Source organism: Elephas maximus, chromosome 19, assembly GCF_024166365.1.
Source record: "Elephas maximus indicus isolate mEleMax1 chromosome 19, mEleMax1 primary haplotype, whole genome shotgun sequence".
In the NCBI taxonomy this organism is placed as follows: domain Eukaryota; kingdom Metazoa; phylum Chordata; class Mammalia; order Proboscidea; family Elephantidae; genus Elephas; species Elephas maximus.
Genome location: NC_064837.1, coordinates 60405732 through 60425589, shown reverse-complemented (window position 1 = coordinate 60425589; position 19858 = coordinate 60405732). Strand labels below are relative to the sequence as shown.

The 19858-nt window shown below is 41.3% G+C and overlaps 1 protein-coding gene across 6 annotated transcripts in view; it reads right to left on the bottom strand.

Moving 5' to 3' along the window:
• Window positions 1-8351: 8351 nt before the first annotated feature.
• The window catches only part of KCNJ16 (potassium inwardly rectifying channel subfamily J member 16), a 62647-nt gene continuing 51140 nt past the window's right edge, over window positions 8352-19858 (bottom strand). For 5 of the 6 annotated variants that reach the window (XM_049860214.1, XM_049860211.1, XM_049860210.1 and 2 more), the window contains 2 exons: window positions 12468-12590; window positions 8352-11972 (listed from right to left, as the gene is read on the bottom strand). In XM_049860214.1, coding sequence (XP_049716171.1) covers window positions 10619-11878 — 1260 coding nt within the window. In that variant the 5' untranslated portion in view covers window positions 11879-11972; window positions 12468-12590 and the 3' untranslated portion in view covers window positions 8352-10618. The remainder of the gene's footprint in view (window positions 11973-12467; window positions 12591-19858) is intronic. The other variant, XM_049860215.1, reaches the window with a different exon arrangement.

Genomic DNA, 19858 nt, shown 5'->3' with positions numbered 1-19858 from the left:
AATTTCAATTTATTATCATGGGAAATATAGGATGTACGTTACAGTTAGTTAGACATTAAAGAAGTATTTTAAAAGTATAAAATAACATAAAATTGGGACTTCCCAGCTAACTTTTTTTTTAGCTAACTTCAGATAGTGCAGTAATCTTGAAAATAGGAAAGAATGCCCTCAATTCCATACGCTAATGGAAAAAACAAAACATAAAAACAAGGGGAAAAAAAAGAATCAGGACTAAAAATAGAGGGAGGGAAAACTACCACATTGTGTATCTGCTAGGAATCATGAAATGGTTTAGTGGTTTAGTGCAACATCCAGGTTGTATGTGTTTAAAAACATGGGCCAGAAAGGTTGAGTGATTTATGTCCCCACAAACCCCCTAGCTCATTAGGGGCAGGGCTAGGACCAAAATCAATTTCTTTTAGGAGTAGGAAGAAAAGACCTTCAGAAACTTAACCTCAGACATAAATACCCACATCAAGATGAAAGCGTGGACATTTAGGGAAAAAAAAAATTCTTTTTTTTTAATGATAATTAACCACCTTAAACAGTTGCTGTCGAGACAAATTCCAGTTTATGATGACCCCGTGTTCTTCAGAGTAGAAACTGCATTCCATAGGGTTTTCAAGACTGTGACCTTTCTGAAGCAGATAACCAGGCCTTTCTTCCAAGGGTGGGATTAAACCACCAACCTTTCAGTTAGGAGCCAAACAGTAACTGTGTACGCCACTCAGTTAGGAAAGTATTATAATCCCACAGCTAATGCCTGTTTTGCTTTCAAATTCCTCTGAACCAACTATTATGAACACATACATAGTAAATAAAACTGGAAATACTAGTTTATTAAGCATATGTTGTTGTTGTTGTTAGGTGCCGTCCTCATAGCAATCCTATGTACAACAAAAGGAAACACTGCCCAGTCCCAGAACATTATCAAAATCATTGCCATATTTGAACTCTTTGTTGCAGCTACCGTGTCAGTCCATCTCATTGAGGGTCTTCCTCTCTTGCACTGACCCTCTACCAAGCATGATGTCCTTCTCCAGGGACTGGTCACTCCTGAAAACATGTCCAAAGTTCATGGGACGAAGTCGCTCCATCCTTGCTTCTAAGGAACCTTGTGGCTGTACTTCTTCCAAGGTAGATTTGTTAGTTCTTCTGGCAGTCCATGGTATATTTAATATTCTTCACCAACACCTTAATTCAAAGGCATCAATTCTTCTTCTGTCTTCCTTATTCATTGTCCAGCTTTCACATGCCTATGAGGCAATTGAAAACACCATGGCTTGGGTCAGGCGCACCTTAGTCTTCAAGGTGACATCTTTGCTTTTCAATACTTTAAAGAGGTCTTTTGCAGCAGATTTGCCCAATGCAATGCATCTCTTGATTTCTTCACTTCTGCTTCCATGGGTGTTGATTGTGGATCCAAGTAAAACTAAATCCTTGACAACTTCAATCTTTTCTCCATTTATCATGATGTTGCTCATTGGTCCAGTTGCGAGGATTTTTGTTTTCTTCATGTTGAGGTGTAATCCATACTGAAGGCTGTCATCTTTCATCCTCATCGGTATGAGATTGAGCATATACATATGGCTATCCATGTGCATGTGTAAACGCTCATGTAGATTTGGATGGGGATAAGATGTATGTTTCCAATTAGCCCACAAGGCAAATATTTATGCTCATGAGGAAACTGAGGCTCAGTGAGAATAAGGAAATTGCCCAAGTTCATGCAGCTGGCAAGAGGCACACCTAGAACTTGAATCCAGTTTTGTCCAATTTAAAGCCATGATCCTTGTACTCAAGTGTGTTTTACATTGGAGAAGAAGGATTGCTCTTTTCCCATCCCAAACGAGTTCAACGCTCTTCCTCCTTTCCGACGCATGAAGCGTGGCTCTGAGTCTCCTGGGTGGTTTGCATATTCATGGGGCCACCAGCACATCATAGCCCATCAAGGTTTTCCAGGTTCATTTACAGCAGCTTCTTTGGACTGTGAGGATCATTTTTGGGTAAGAAGTCTGCTCCTCCCAGAATCCCTCTCATTTACTGGAACATGTTGAGCATTTGAGTTTGAAAATTATGTATGATTGTATGATATAAGATAGTTAAATCCTTTTGGAAATAGCTTTAATTTAATGTTCAGTAGGTAGCTTACTCAGCGGGGGTATCCAGTATGATAACTCTTTGCCATCAAGTCTATTCTGACCTGTAGCGACACAGAGTAGAACTGCCTCATAGGGTTTCCAAGGCTTTACAAAAGCAGACTGCCACACTTTTCTACCACGGAGCAGCTGGTGGGTTTGAACTGCTAACATTTCGGTTAGTAGTTGAGCACTTTAACCACTGTGCCACCAGGGCTTCTTGTCCGGTTTAACATGGAGTCTGATTTTTCCTTAGTTTTGTCCTATTTTCTAAACTCTATGTATATCTGAGTAACATTTTTATTCTCAAAATGCTATTCCACTGAATCCTGATAGCTCACACAATGCAATGGAGAGAAAGCATGATTTAGATAACCCAAAGTGGTTTTTGCAAACCAGTACAGAAATCATTTACATTTGGTAGGGAATAATGCATATTCCTTCTGCCAAATTGTTGTTTCTGGGTTTTTTTTTTTTTTTTTTTTTCTTGGCTCAGCGTTGAAAGTTAGGGAATGTAAATTATTGACAAAACACCAAAAGAGATGCAGAGTTTGCTGCCGGCAATAATAATAATAGTTTGCACTTTATGTGACAGACACAGCTCTGAGCACTTTACAAATATTATCTCATTTAATCCTTACAAAGAAGTCCCTGAGTGGCCCAAACTGTTAGGACATTTGACTGCTAACAGAAAGGTTGGAAGTTCAAGTCCACCCAGAAGTGCCTCAGAAAATAGGTATGGCTATCTATTTCTAAAAAATCAGCCACTGTAAACCTTACGGAGCACAGTTCTACTCTGACATTCATGGGGCCATCGAGTCAGAGTCCACTGCAAACAGTTATCCTTACAACAACTCTGACATAGGTACTATTATTTTCTTCAGTTTACAACTGAGAGGACTAGGACATACAGGAATTAAGTAAACTGCCCCAAATCACACAGGAGGAAAACGGTAGAAACAGGATTTCAACCTAGGCAGTCTCTTTCTACAAACTTTGCTCTTAGTTATAGCTTAATACAGCAAGAAAAACTAGAGATAAGGAAACTAAGAATCAGAGATGCCAAGGAAGTTGTTAGCCCAGGTCGGTGAGACTCTCCCAGCTCCGGCTTCTTTTGTGGTGGCCCGGCCTCAAAAACGGACCACATCTACTTCGGGGAAGGAACCCCACTGCGCATGTTTGTACATGCCCGAAGGCTGGCCTGCCAGAGCACTGGACGTCCCTGCTTCCAAGGTGAAAGACTTGGCGGCAACGGATCAATGCACACGGGCGTGCCTCCCCCCCACCTCCCCGCACTAACATTTCCCTGAAAACGTGTAACCCTTTTAATTTTTAATTCAGTCATTTTTGTTTGTCTACATTTTGGAAAAGATTATCCTCATTTATCATTGCTCTTACCAGCTGTTTCCCACATTTTTTTTTTTTTTTGCTTATTTTCCAGCCTCTGAATAATTAATGACCAATAAAGAATTTAGGAGGACTTTTAGAAAATGTGGGCTTCCACTGAATAAAAGGTCTTGAACTGATCACTTTCTCCGTTCAATGATTAAAAAACAAAAGAATATATCAAATTTGCATAGCATCAGGGCGCTTTCACCTATGGTGTTTCAAAGAGCCCTGAATGGGGGCTGGGGGGCGTCACTGCTGTTAGCTGCTGTCACATCAGCCTCTAACTCATGGCAACCCCATGCACAATGGAAGGAAAAGCTTCCTGGTCCTGTGCCATCTCCCTGATTGGTCACAGTTTAGACAGTTGTGATCCAGAGAGTTTTCATTGGCTGATTTTCAGTAATAGATCTCCAGGACTTTCCTTCTTGTTTGTCTTAGTCTGGAAGCTCTACTGAAACCCGTTTAGGATTGTAGCGACACGTAAGCCTCCACTGGCAGATGGGTAGTGGTTGAACATGAGATGCACTGGCCGGGAATCGAACCCACGTCTCTCACACGGAGGTTGAGAACTCTACCACTGGACTGCCATGCCTGGCACATTGGTCATTAGCAATGTGTTTTCTTCCTCATGTGTTCCTCCATGGCTGTGTCTCCTTAACTCCTCTGAGTAGCGGTTCTCCTCACCTATAAGATGGGATGATCTGATTACGTGAGCCCCTGTCCCCTTGATGCTCTACATATCTTTGGTCTGGAATTGGGAGCCTTAACTTGGCCCCTATGGCTAGCCTCCTTTCCCCAGGCAAACTAAGTGTCAGATAGAATCAACTGGCAGCAAAATAAATAATCGATCTCCAACATGTGCTTCGAATTCAAATAAAGGGCATTTAACCACAGTGAGTACTGCATGTGATTGAAGTATTTTATGTGGAAATTTGAAGGTTTCTGATAACTTTCTCTAAAGAGGTTTTCACAGTGACTAACCCTCGTGGGGCTCTTTCAGCCTCTGGTTCAAGTTACTTCAAGAGTGATTACGGACGTTTTTACAGGCCCCTGTGGTAAATGATATCGTAGAGAAAAAGCATTCTTTTGCAAGTATGCATCTATTTGTTTGGGTTTTCATAGATTGGGCTAGCTGAAATGCTTTCAGTGATTAACCTGTTTCTCCAGAGTCTGAGGAAGCTCTAAAGTTTCCATAGGCAGCCAAGAGCAGCGGCTTCCTGGCTCAGATTGCCTTATTTACTTAGAAGGCCCCCATCTGAATTGATGTTGAGTCCCTGGGTGGTGCAAATGGCTAAGTGCTCGACTGCTAGCCTGAAAGCTGGTGGTTTGAACCCACCTAGAGGAGCTTCGAAAGACAGGCCTGGCCTGGCGATCTGCTTCCAAAAGGTCACAGCTTTGAAAACCAGATGGAGCAGTTCTATTCTCGGAGTCGACTCGACAGCAACTAACAACCATCTCAGGTTGGCTGCTTTTTCCTCTGATGACAGAAAGACTCCAGATACACGGAATTCTTTTACTTTGCAGTTTTTATAAAATAGAAAAAATCAGGTCAATGACACCGAACAGCAAAAGGTAACTTTTTGCTTTTTGTTATTTTATTTTCTCTGCTAGGTCCTCAGCCACTGAGACTCTATTGGACTTTGAAACATTTAGGGGTGTCAAGCTAACTCCCCCAACTCTACCCAGGGGATCCCAAAGGCACAGAAACTGCTAAGGAAAGAAGTGCTGGGTGGCATGATGAGGAAAGATGCTTGCCTTCTGCCCACAGATTTATCTGAACCATGTCTTGTCATTAGCTTTCTGTTTCCAAGACCTCACATCCAGGAGAAGCTTTGCATAGAATCTGTCAAGTGCTTCCCTGCTGTTTTATCATTCTGTGTGTTCTGTGATAATCCCACTTGCATTTTGTGTGTGGTGCTAAAATTTATTTTCTTCGGAGAATGGGTCACATTACTCATTTCAAAATGAAAGAGAGAGAGAAATAGAGAAATGCCACACCAATTTTAGAATTACAGCAGGGTTTTATAATTTATGGAGTTATGGAGCAAACAGTTAATTTGCTCAGCCACTGACGGAAATGCTAGAAGTTTGAGTCTACCCAGAAGTGCCATGGAAGAAAGGCCTGGCGATCTGTTTCCAAGAAATCAGCCACTGAAACCCCTACTCTGACAAGCATGGAGTCTCTATGGGTTGGAATTGATTCAACAGCAACTGGCTGGTTTTGTGATTTATAGACTATGACAGGTATGCAGAGTTGGCTTCTCGAAGTCCATGGTTGAAGTTAACCTTAAAAAAAGGGGCTTCTATACATGCCTTGCAGAATATTCAGAAGAATCAAACTTTTAATGAATGGGAAAAATAGAATATTTTAAACTGAGTAGAATTTGGCGCCCGATCATTTAAAACTCAGAAGTGATGGACATACAGGTATTCAACATAAAGATCTGGGTTCCTTGGTGTCTTTGTCATCTAGTGCTGCTAGAACAGAAATATCATAAGTGGATGGCTTTAACAAAGAGAAGTTTATTTCTTCACAGTGAAGTAGGCTATAAGTCCAAATTCAGGGCATCAGCTTCAGGGGAAATCTTTCTCTCCCTGTCAGCTCTAGAGGAAGGCCATTCTTGTCAATTGCTCCCTGGACTAAGAGCTTCTCCATGCAGGGAGCCTGGGTCCAATGGACACACTTTTCTCCTGGCACTGCTTTTTGGTTGTATGAATTCCCCCCTTCTGCTCACTTCCCTTTTTATCTCTTGAGAGATAAAAGGTGGTACAGACCACATCCTAGGGAAACTCTGTTTACATTGGATCAGAGATATGTCCTGGGTAAGGGGGTTACAATCCCACCCTAATCCTCTTTAATGTAAAATTACAATCATGAAATGGAAGACGACCACCCAATCCTGGGAATCATGGCCCAGCCAAATTGGTACACACATTTTTGGGGGGAGATGATTCAATCCATGACACTTGATGTGTATATAAAGTCCTTTCAAATGTTCTAAATTGATGTATTTCAGTCTTGCTGGGGGTTAGAAACACAGTATCAACAGTTTTGCTTTTTGCCCAGGCCCTGCAGTATTGCTTTGCCTGATCCCAGTGGATTTCAGATCAATAGCCCCAGTAAAAGTCACATTCAAACATGAGATGTAATTCAGCTGGGTTTAGGGAGGAAGGAAGGAAGAAAATGAAGGGCAGTCCAAAAGCAGGCCTGGTCAATCCTTTTATCAAGATCACTCAGCCACCAGCGTCTCAGAGGGATTTCCAGGGCAAAAGTAACTCCTTTGTGTTTTCTTTATAATAATAGTGGCATTTCCTCAACTCCCCAGAAAATATGTGGTTTCCACAGTGACCAACTCCATCAAGCATCATGTGCAAGTACAAATTGGATCTAAACAGTACGTTGTTTTTTGCTTGCCAGCCTTGTATCTCAGCTAATTCCCTTTAGGTATATTGATCACTGTGTTAGCTAGAAATTGTATTTATTTTCACTCATGCAAAAGAAGTCTGGTGATATGCAGTCTAGAACTCGTTCCTACCTTTCCATTTTCCCTTGAGTCTCATCGTCACAATATGGCTGCAGGAGCTCCAGCTACCAGGCCTGAGGTCCAGAGGGGAAGAAGGATGAAGAGGGAGAATAAATGGGTATGTGTCAGCTTAGTCCCTATAAAAGAGCCTTCTTAAGGACCACACCCAGAGATTTCTGACATCTCATTGCCCAGAATGGCGTCAACCGCAGGGAACCTGGGAAGCATAGATGTATTTTATTTGTTAACCTGAGAACGTTGTTGTCCCAAATAAAATTGGGTATTTGTTAGTCAGGAAAAAGGAGAGAATTGGATATTTAATGAAATGAGAATTAAAAATATCTCCCTCACTGTTTTGCTGTGGAAATTAAGCCTATCTATGTAAAGCATCTGAAACCCTGGTGGCATAGTGGTTAAGTGCTACGGCTGCTAACCAAAGGGTTGGCAGTTCAAATCCGCCAGGCGCTCCTTGGAAACTCTATGGGGCAGTTCTACTCTGTCCTATAGGGTCGGTATGAGTCGCAATCGACTAGACGGCACTGGGTTTGGTTTTTTGGTTTTATGTAAAGCATCTAATAGCACATGATGAATTGATGGCACATGAAAATGGTCGTTTCGTCTCCCTCTCCATGCTCACTCATTCCCCAAGGGCCCACTTCACAGATGATAGCATATGGTGGAGCAAAGCCTTGATGCCACAATTTGTTTTCCAGCCAGGTAACTCCACTGAATAATTTCATTTATAGGGAGAAAATGGGTGTAATAAACGGAAAAAAAAAAAAAAAAAAAAAACTTACGTCTTACCACTGGCCAAACCAAAAACCACAGCTGTTCTTGTTAAGTCAATCCCGACTCATCTCAACCTTATGTGTTTACAGAGTAGAACGCTCCACGGGGTTTTCTCGGCTGTGCTCCTATGGAAGAGGATGGCCAGAATTTCTTCTGTGGTGCCAGTGGATGGGTTTCGTCAACCTTTCGGTTAGTACGTGAGTGTAAACTGCTTGCACTCCCAGGGACCTTTGACAGAGTCAAATCTAGAAATGCCATTTTGCACAAAGCCTTCTTGCAACACTTAAACAAGCAACTGATTGTTACTTCAGATGTTGTCTTTTACAAATTGTTAAAAATCCATTAAAAAAAAAAAAAGAAAGGTTTACAATATTGCTTATGTTCTAATTCTATGAGGTGGCATTATCATTGATGGTGCACTGTACCCTATGCTGACCGTATCCATACACAGAGTTTCCATCACTTGGAATGTAGTTATATGCATACACTTTTTGCATAATTTTAAGATCTTTATTATTAAGTAACTCCTTGGGGCATCAAAGTGTGTTATGAATCAAAACAGAAAATCAGAGACAAATATTACATATGAATGCTGATTTTACATTCTTTGCTGGCTGAGAGGATTTGATTGTGGAGGCACACAATACAGCTGGATGTATTTCATGCCCCTATTCTGATATTAACAAGGCAAGCATCGAGGATAGGCAGAGTCCAGGAAGCCAAGTGAAGTGAAATGAAACCAAAAGTTTGTGAAACCAGCTACAACAGAGTCATTTTTACTTGTTGTGGGAGTGGTTGTTTTCTACTGAGTAGACTGCATCACTCTGATACAGCTGAGTAGTTGCTGCGGCAAAATCCAAATCTCTAGTGTGTAGGAGACTTAAAAAATAGATTTTGCATTCCTGAAGCAAGACAGAAAAAAAGTGCACTAGTTAGAGCTCTGATATTAAGCTTCAGGATTTTTGCAACTTGTGTCTTGAGCAAATCTATCCATAAAATAGGAATAGAAGACTGTACATGTGCATTTAAAAAGTAACTTTAATTGCTCATAGGTCAGAAAAAGGAAGAAAGAAAGGAAGGGAGGGAGGGAGGGAGGGAGGGAGGGAGGGAGGAAGAAAATGAAAAAAGAAGAAAAAAAGAAAAGATAATTACTTTATACATCTATGTATTTTGCCCTTGTTAGTAATCTTGAACTACGCCTCAGTTCAATCAACTTGTGGCTTAATTTAAATGCAGAGAGAGAGAAAGGAAGAGAGGGAGAAAGAGAGAGAGAGATTGGGATTTTCCAGTAAGAGCAAAAAATATGTGTCTATGTATTAAAATAAAACAAATAAAAACTGTGGCATTTACGTATTGCCAGTGCAGCAGCAATGAAAAAAAAAGATAATTCTGAATGTAGCTAATAACTCTTTACTTTATAAAGCTCAGAGATACTCTTCACTCCTAGATGATCGTGGTTAAATAAATCGTGATTGATATCACTTAGCATAGAAATAAAAAAAAAAGAAATAGAGAATATAAATTTATCTCACGCTCTAAAATTTAAGAAATTCTATAGCACTCAGCTTATTGACTTAATTTGCATTCAAATCATCTTAATTATATTTCACAAAATCACCAATTAAAATAACTCTTCCAAGCTCAGTGGAAAAGGGTCTCCAAATCCACAACTGGGGTCATTTATGTCTTGTATGGTAATCAAGACAGGAAGCATACACAACTGCTCTTGGCATAGACAAACAATCCCACACCTAGCTCCCCCACAAAGACAAAAAACAAAAATGGTCCCATCCCTTATGTTGCCAGCCAAGGCTGCTGTCTTTCAGGGCACATGCACAGAACATTTTCTCTCAAAAGCTTTCCCAATGTTTATCACTGCTGTCCAATCCTTCACCCCATCTCTATGCTCCTGAGCCTTCATCTGTCCTTGAAGGAGGTGGGAGGCAGGCATAGGATGTCACTTGATTGAAGAACCTAGTGGTATCATGATTGCTTCATTCCTTCTCTTCCACAGAAAGTCATTTGTTGGAGGTGAATCCGGGTATTTAAGAGAGAAATACTACTCTGAATAATGTCAACTTCTCTTCTGTCTCGAGGGTTAGAGAAAAAATATTTATAGTAATTATTGATCATTACCTGGGGAAGAACTCTCTAAATTGCCAGCATGGTCTATGTTTTATAGCCACCACGTACGCCAGCTAGTACAAGGCACCAGGAGGTGCAAACATAAGGACTTAAGCTGGTCAATTGATTACAAAGCTAAAGATCTGAACATTACAAGCTATTGAATACCTATCTGGCATTTCTCAGCATTATGTTGTCTATAGAAAATCACTCATTATACTAACAATATTGATACCATTGTACTAGCTGATATTTAAGAATTTTTTATCTATGCTGACTGCTTTTCTTCCTATTTGTATTTACTCTGGCATCCTGCCTTTGTTCCCCATTGCTGAGAATTGTTTCTCCAATGAAAGATATAAGTATATAGGATAATCAAAGGAAAAGAAATTTAAAGTAATCAATTGAGTTTCTTAATAGCATTCCTATTCAAAAAAAAAAAAATCCTAGCCCTCCCCCCCCAAAAAAATAATAAAGTTGAAACAATTGTAGACTATGAGATTTTTAGGTTATCTTTTATCAGGTTTAACCTACTCTACTTCTCCCCAGTAACCATAAATCATAGTTACATCATTCTTTAAAAGTCATGTTTACAGCTAAGCTGACGGGAGGGTAAAATGATTGTGCGGTAGCCCTTGTAATTACAGTTTAAGACTACATTTGGGATTCTACAGTGATTCTATTTAAAGTTACGAGGGCTTTCTGATAAGGCGCTTCCTTACACTCATCCACGGCAGAGGTAGTGGGCTCCTCGGGGTTTTCACAGCTGCTGACAATGGCAACTGCACTAAATGACCTTCGCCTGACCTTGGTGTCTGAAGTGCTGGATCCTTGGACTGGTGGTGCTTTTTCCATGTTTTGGAGCTGCTGATCTTTCCAATCCAATTGTTTAGCACTGCAAAAAGGAGCATAAACTTCAACACTCCCCTCAAACTGTAAGCAGTTCACTTTGTAATACTTTCTCTTAACTTCCAAGACATCATGAAACCTGTGGCCCCAGAGAATTTCTCGGGGGACATAGGAACTTCTGGATTGGTGAGATGTTCCAGTAGAATCACCAGTATAGATGAATGTCACCAAAATCTCAAAGTTGTCTTTGGCCACTGCTTTGCGGTCAAGGGCATAAAGAGGGCTCTCATGGTCAATTTCATGAACAATAGTTACTGGTGTGACAAGGATGATCTGGTCATTGACTAACTTTAGGTCTTTAAATGCCATTGTCATCCGTCCTTCGCTGTCTTCTGTGTAGCGGAGAAGTTGGGCTCTCACTGTTCCTTCTACCACATGGTTTGGTCGGAAATCACCAATGCGCCACGTGAGGCAAAGCTTCCCATCTCTCATGCCTATGAGTGCAAAATAGCTAAACCGAATGGTCTGGGCTCTCTTTCGAGCAGTTGCCATTTTGGCCAAGGCAGCTCCAATGATGAAGGTATTTATGATGCAGCTTAAGATGGACTGAATGATCACCATGAGCACTGCCATAGAACATTCTTCAGTGACACAGCGGTAGCCATAACCTATGGTGGTCTGGGTCTCCAGGGAGAACAAAAACGCCCCTGTGAAAGAATGGACGTTGTCCACACAAGGTGTGACGGCTGGATCATTCAATAGATCTCCATGATGAAAGGCTATTAGCCAAAAGATAGTGCCAAAAATCAACCAGGAAAGAATATAAGACAAAGAAAATATCACAAACATATGGCGCCACTTGGTGTCCACAAGAGTGGTGAAAATGTCGACCATATAGCTTCCCCATTCTCCAAAAATGTGCTTGAAATACACATTACAACTGCCATCTTTGTGGAGCAGGCGTCTTCTTGCTCTTCTTTTCTCAGCTATAATGTGTTCTGGGGGGTAGAATGGATATTTAGGGTTCACGTTTACAATCCGATGGCCGCCACCGTAATAGCTCATTCTTTCCTATGCCCTCACTGCATCAAGATAAGTTTTGCAGTAGTAAATCGTTCTAGGCGTGTTGCTATTTGTTGGTTTGGTGTTCAGTTAACACCTAAAAAAGAAAATTAAGCACACTTTAGCTTTCAATTTCCATCCTTAATGCAATTCACCAAATTCGAAGCCACTTTATGCCACCTGAAACAGCTAAGTCAACATTTGAACGACAGAGACAGTATTGATTACTCATTTCAGTTCAAAATTCAACTCAGTCATCAGAGAAACAAAATATGCAATTAGAGAAAATAGCATTTCTCCATATGCATAAGGTTTTCAGTAAACACTGTGATTATCCCAAATGAAACCTTGCTACCTTTTCTGACCTGACATAAAAACAGTATTTTTTGCTTCTTGCCTGAGAACATTTAGAAAACAAAGTAATCCACAATCTAAAGAGGCAAAATATAACTCAGCTATTTGGCTAGCAGTCTGTTAAGCTTTCTAGCTGTTGAAGCAAGGTGGTTTTCCTTAGAAGGATGCCATTAAAATTTTCTATCTTTATGTTATAATTTAAGTTACATACTGGTTGCTGTAATAAGTAGTACCTCACCTTCAGCACCTGCTGTTTCCTCTGTCTTCTATGGAGACTTTTCTTCCTTGAACACTTCCCAGGACAGAATAGAACCAACAGGGATGCCTACTTCAGATTAAACTCCTTTTCCCCTAGCTCCACCTTTGGTTGTGAAAGAAAAAAAACAAAAACAAAACTCTGTGAACCCCACCGGAGTCAAAACCACTCCCAGGCAAACATTCAGTAAGGTGTCAAATTGCCTTTGTCTTTGTCTTTATTCCATAACATCCATCTTTTTTTTTTTTTTCCTTTTTGACACTGGCAGCTCTTCTCTTTCCCTCTGAATAGAAGGAGAAATTTTGCCAAAGTTGCTAATCTTGTTTCCCTCTTAAAGGGAGCATGCTACAAATGAACACTGCTCTGTAGCTCTTCGGTGTTTGCCTGATGCTTTCTTTAAAGCCATCCCAAGCAAAGTCATGTTTCTCCCTCCAAAGGCAGTCTTTAAAATATCAAGGTCAAACATAAAGTTCATATCAGGTTTAGCATCCATGGGATGGGCCACTCCGTTTCCCAGCTTAAGTCTAAAAGCAAATTTAAAGAATGCCACCTCCAAATGTTCTTTAGTGACTTCTGTGCAAAAAAAGAAGCTCCTGCAGCCCAATTTGAATGGTTTAATAATTATTAGAAAATGTTTTTGGCATAGTCTACCTGTGCCAAATGTGGAGACCAAAGGGGTGGGGGTCCCTTTAAACTAGAAGTCTCTGCTACTCCGCTGAGTGGACAATGCAGTATGAGTAGATATTATTCCTGACATAGAGACCCCCCGTTGGAACCAACCAGAGAAATTAGTCAGCAAGTACTTATGAAGTTTGTTCCTGGTTGCAAAGGAATGAAAAGGGTTAACTTCCCTCCAGTCAAAAAAAGGAATCATTTTTCTCCCTTCTCCAGGGACCAGGCCCACTTCACAATCAACACTTTGTTTGGTGGACCACTTGTGAAGACAGACTCTGTTTACAGACTGGAAATCTTTCCTCAGCCAAAAAACCTGCATGGCAGATGCCAAATTTCCCCCTGAGCACCACCCGTCTGCCACCGCACACACCAACCTCCCTACCTGGGTAGAGTAGCTGCACCCTCCCCTTGGTCAGCACTTAAACCCTGTTTTAGGGGAGACAATTGTATCATTTCAACGCTTGCTAGAACATTAAACGTAAAGTACTTCCACAAATCTCATCCACAATATTCACCATCCATTGTAGGCTCTGACTGGATCTGTGGCTGAATGATACTTTACAAATAGAAGAACCTGCTGTATGACTCCCGGCCTCCAGTCTCTCCCCTGATCCTAGGAGGCACGAGAACGTGATGAATTATAATTGAAGGCCCATGGGATTGCAAATCAAAAAGCATTTCTGAAGATAGGATTGTTTTCTTGTTAAAGGGTTCCAACCCAGTTCCTTAAAGGGAACTGCACACTTCGTGGTGCAGTTTGTGAGTCAGAAAACACAGTTCATAAATCAGGAGCTACTGTGTGATTCTGCTCTTTTCTGCTGCCAAGACAAAAAAAGAAAAAAGTTTTTATTTGAAATGGCATTTGGTTGGCATCATTTTGAATTCCAGTGGTGCCAGCAGCTGTCATAAACAAGCAACTTTTTAAGTACTTTCAAAAGTCTGCTAATCACTAAATGGGGTTTTCAATTAATACATGCTGCAAATGAACAGATCTGAGTATGTGGAAAATTTATTCCTGAATAACATAATAATTTCAGGGATACAAACTGCAGCTGTGAGAATCCTGCCCCCAAGCCACCAAGTCCTTTGTTGTGGTTCATTATTGTGGTTGTCAATGTCAGTGTAGGAGCCCTGGTGGCACAGTGGTTAAGCTCTTGGCTGCTAACCGAAAGGTGAGTGGTTTGAACCCCCAGCTGCTCCACGAGAGAAAGACGTGGCAATCTGTATCCGTAAAGATTACAGCCTTGGAAACCCTATGGGGCAGTTCTACATAGCAACCCATAGGGTTGCTATGAGTCAGAACTGACTCAGTGGCAATGAATTTGGTTTGGCTTGGAATTTCAACTTATGGAAAATAGGCAGCTCTTATTTCAGTTCAAATACTATTCATCTATTTTTTGATTCTTCAACTGTGTAAATGATACATTTTCTAAAAGACAAAATTTTTTTAAGCTAAATGATAGATGATGACCAAACTAATTATATTCACTCATCCATTTTTCAGCCTATGCAATGAGCAAAGCAAGTTTATGGAAACCCTTTAGTCAAAATGGCTAGACCAAATAAGTATTTATTAACCTTTTTTTTTTTTTAATATGCTGTGTTAATTTGCCCTGACAAGGTACTTCCGAAAAACCAACTGTGGAAAAAGCTATGAAGCACAATTCTACTCTGACACGTGTGGGGTTGCCATGAATCCGAGTTGACTTGACAGCTACTGGTTTGGTTTTTGGTTTTTTAATCTACTTTGACTCGTAGGATCTGCTTTTATGCCTCAGCTCTGTATGACTTCAAGGAGAAGCACTAATTTAGCACGCTTCAAATTGGCTATAAGCACAACAGGGAAACTTTGCAACAAAACAAATGACTATCCTCTATAGCGGTCCCGTATCTCAATACATAGCAGTGTCTCAATCAGTGTCACCAAATTAGAAGCAACTCCTCTGCCATTTCGTCACATATTCTCAAAATTCAGCAACTTACCAGGTAGACTACTTTTGTAGATAGTTCTTCAAACTTTTAGGCTTTTCCTTAGAATGTTAAGGATTCAAAACAACAGTGAAGACTTAACAATCCTGTGTCATGCTGATGATGAGATTCTTGTCTCCAGCATCTACTTAACGTACGTATATTAACTGTCTACCATGTGAAGTTCTATATGCAACACAAAAAAAGTCCTTCAATATCTTCAGAAATACTTAATTACTGCTGTCCAAGCCCTTCGATGCAAACCCTGGTGGTGTAGTACTTAAGAGCTATGGCTGCTAACCAAAGGGTTGGCAGTTCGAGTCCTCCAGGTGGTCCTTGGAAACCCTATGGAGCAGTTCTATTCTGTCCTATAGGGTCACTAATCCACTGCCTTACCGCCTTGGAGTCAATTCCGACTCATAGCAAATTTATAGGGTTTTTAAAGCTATAAATCTCTATGGAAGCTAACTGCTATATCCTTCTGATGGGGAGCCACCGGTGGTTTCGAACTGCTGAACTTTCTTTTAGTAGTCGATATTTTTAACCACTGCGCCACAAAAGGCTACTAAGATTTGCAATTGACTCCATGGCAAACAGCCACAACAAGCCCTTTGGGGTTAACCAGTATTTTCTTTAGCATGTAAATGTCCCAAGGTGGTTAAACCAAGAAGTCAACAACAGTAATCAAGTTACTTTCCTGAGAACTATTAGATGAGATAAGTTTTCGTGGAAATGTGAGGGCTGATGAGGTAGAGAGTAGAAAAGATGGCCTAATTCCTAGTGCAGATCATTGCCCATGAAGACAGATACACGTGGGTGGAACTCTGTGGGGTATGTGTGCTGGGAGTCACCAGGAGGCTGTGGGAAGTTGGGCCATGTGGGCGGGCCCTAGTTTCTGAGGAGAAAGTCAGAAGGGTGTTAATGAGTAGCACTGAGATCAAACAAGTTGGGCTCTCTTGCTCAGAACCTGTCCCAGGACTTCTTATACTGGAATTATGCCTGAGCCTTATCTTGCCTGGAATCCTCAAAGGACAATCAGACGTACTTAGGTGGAGCTCTTCATTCAATCATCGAATACCTGCTTCACCCAGAACCTTCTATATGTTGCCCATAGTTCTGCGACCATTCCCTGGCTCCTTGCTTTAAAACTCTTTCTCCTTTGTTGATGAATCAGTGGTATTCTCATGTTCCCTTCTCAGCGGCCATCATTCCTGGAGCAGGCCTCAGGTTGCCATATAAAAAAAACCAAACCCAGTGCCGTTGAGTCGGTTTTGACTCATGGCGACCCTGTAGGACAGAGTAGAACTGCCCCATAGAGTTTCCAAGGAGCACCTGATGGATTCAAACTGCTGACCTTCAGATTGGCAGCCATTGCACTTAACCACTGTGTTGCCAGGGTTGCCATATAGCTGCCTTTATTCCCTCTCTCTTCTCTTCTTCCTCCTACCTCCAACCCCTAACCCTAGCCCCACTTACTTCTCAGTGGCCACAGATTTTACCCCTTTCCTGATATAACTTTACAATTCCTCCTCCTGACTCAGTGTAAGAAAGTTCTATGTTAGCTTATTACAGGAAAAGGGTCATAATGTAAGTAATAAGCAAACAACCAAATGGAAAGCTGGAGCTGGGAAGGAAGACCAGGAATCCAGGCTTACAGACTGCTAGTAACAGTATCTGGAAGTCTCCTTTCTAGCCCAATTTTTTCTTAAGTAAGATCTAAAACAAAAAGTAAGATCTAAAAAAAAAAAAATCCTTATAAATCTTCCCTCACCAAAAAGCCTGCTGTGCTTTATAAAGAAGTGGAGGAAGTTTGGTGATTGGATTATGTTTCTTGATTCTGGATGTCAAGATTGTACCAAAATAATATGAATTATAATTCCAAGTTACTCTGGTTTAAAAATCAAATTAGCTTAAGAAGAAACAGTCTGAAATAAAATGTGTTTTGGCATTTCATGGAAAAGTCTGGGTTAGGAGACAGAATCCAATTCCAGATCTATTCTCAACTTCCCGATTGCCTTGTGTCAGTAACTTTTCTCTAAACCTGAATGTCTTCATTCATGACGTGGAGATACTACCCCCTACTTCAATGAATTACTTTAAGGTTTAAATGGAATAACGAATGGGAGGTCACCTTTCACTGAGCCAGGCACTAATAATTAAATAATTATCAAATTACTATTAAATCCCTATTAATTATTAGTTGAATCTGAATCTCACTTGGACTCGGTTTCCACCTCTACAAAATATCAGAATATCTGCTCTAATCCTCTCAAAGAGGTTTCCACTTGCATGACACAAGAGCAGGCAATATGGTTCCCAGTATGTACTTCCACTTAATTTCAGAGATGGCATCATTATTTCCAACCACCAAGCCAACAGGCCACTTCTCTGTCCTTCTAATAGTTGCCCAAAGCCCTGGGGACTGGGTTATTTTCCTTTCTTTTTCACAGCTGTCACAGATCCTTTATTCCTTGTCCTTACTCTCTCACACACACACAAACACACACACATACTCTCTCTCAGTTTAAGCATCTTATTGCTGTTTACTCTGAGAAGCCAGACTAAAGGCAACAAGACTGACAAGCCTGTCAAAATTAACAGGTTAAAGAAATTCACAAGGTGGTTATCATGCCTACTCTTTGCTGTATAAGTGGAGTGTTTTATTAAGATGGTTCTGAAGGTTTCTCTTATTCTTATCTTGAAAATCAGCCTGCCCATCCCTGTCTTGGTTGGATGCCAGCCCAAGTGGCTTAGATTTTCCCTTGAACTGGATCTCGGTTGCTGCAAAAGTTAGATATCATGAGATTCTATGTCCCATTAAAAGTGATGTCATGCCACAAGATCACCGTTCAATCTCTCCTTGTCGTGTAAGGTAAGTACTTCTCCAATGGTCTCTAAATTTCCCATTGGGGGATTTGTTTCTAACGTTTTCTTTCTTGTTTTATATTAGCTATTTGTTTGTTTTGATTGCACTCCTAACTGGAAACCTGGTGGCACAGTTGTTAAAGAGCTCAACTGCCAACCAAAAGGTTGGCAGTTCAAATCCACCAGCCACTCCTTGGAAGCCCTAAGGGGCAGTTCCACTCTATCCTGTAGGGTCGCTATGAGTCAGAGTCGACTCGACAGCAACAGGTTTGGTGTTTGGTAACATGTGTCAGACTCAGCCACTTTGAGGCATCAATGAACCAAGTCCCAGTCTCCCTGGAGTTTACATTTTAGAGCTGGGCAGCAATAAACATGAAAACAATAAAATGAGATAATTGAGGATGGTAACAAATACTATGGGGAAGATAAAATAAAGCAACAGTGTGGAGAAGGACCAGCAGCAAGGGAGAAGAGATGCTTTTTAATGTGGGAGATCCGAGAAGTTTCTGCAGAGGTTCAAGCTGAGAGCTGAACCCTACGGAGAAGACACACACACACACACACACACACACACACACAGATTCTGCACACATGCTCTTCATTCTTCCTGGCTGTGTAGCCTTAGGTAAAAAACACTCTCAACTCAGACCTCGTTCTCCATTTTATTTTGTTTGCGACACAGTTGTTAAGGCTCTTGCTATTAATAGGTGTAGTCTGGCTGCTGGATCTCTTGCTGTAAGCCAATTTTAAGGCCTGGCTCTCACAAGCACCTGTCACTGAACTTAGGCTTTCTTGCCCTCTCACCTGGTTTCACCTGGTTTATATAATAGCCTTCTAACTCATCTCTTGTCCCTTCAATCCAGAGTGATCAGTCTCAACCTGAAATTTAAGTGCACTAAGTAAGGGGCAAGAAGCCCTGGTGGCACAATGGTTAAAGTGCTCAGCTGCTAACCAAAAGGCCAGTGGTTTGAACCCATCTGCCAATCCGCACAAGGAAGATTTGTCAGCCTGCTTCCGTAAAGATTTACAGCCTTAGAAATCCTATGGGACAGCTCTGTCCTGTCCTATAGGGTTGCTAGGAGTCAGAATCAACTCAACAGCAACAGGTTTGGTTACAGGTTTAAGTTAAGAGCAAAGCGGTAGAATCTTACCTTCGTTGCCAACTGCACGGTGAGGACCAGCCTGAATCCAATCCCCAAAACGTGGAGATGGATCTAGTCCTGGCCTCCCCACTTCTTCATCCTCTTCACCAGCCACCTAAGTGGCACTCTCTCTCCAGTCATAGCCACACACAGCGGGGTCAGAGCTCACAAGTTAGACAGACACTGCCCTTCAGACAACCCTCCCATGGGGCTCTTCCCTGATCCTTGCCACAGGAGCTGGGTCAGCGCTCACAAGTTAAAAGAACAGTCCTTGAGACTGCCAAATAGGCAGACACCAGCTGTAAACTTGAGGAGTCCACATGACACCCCAGCTTCTACCCTTGTGGCCACAGAATCACACTCGTTTCTCACTAACCCCTTTAGGATGCCAGTCACAAGCTCAGGAGTACACAGGGCACCCTTACTTTCTGACCTTCTGGCTCCTACTGCCTCTTTGGGTTCAATAATTTGCTAGAATGACTCAGAGAATTCAGGAAAAGTATACCATACTTAGAGCTACAGATTATAGCCAAAAAAACATACAAAGAAAGAAACACATAAGGTGAGGCCTGAGAGGATTCCCGACGTGAAGTTTCCACGTCCAAGGGACGCTTGAGCCTTCCAATCAGAACGTCAAAAATGAGACTTTGAATCTTGAGGAAGTGACACAAAGATGCCGAATCTTATTATTTGATGCAACTACAAGGAGTCAAGAGGCCAGCA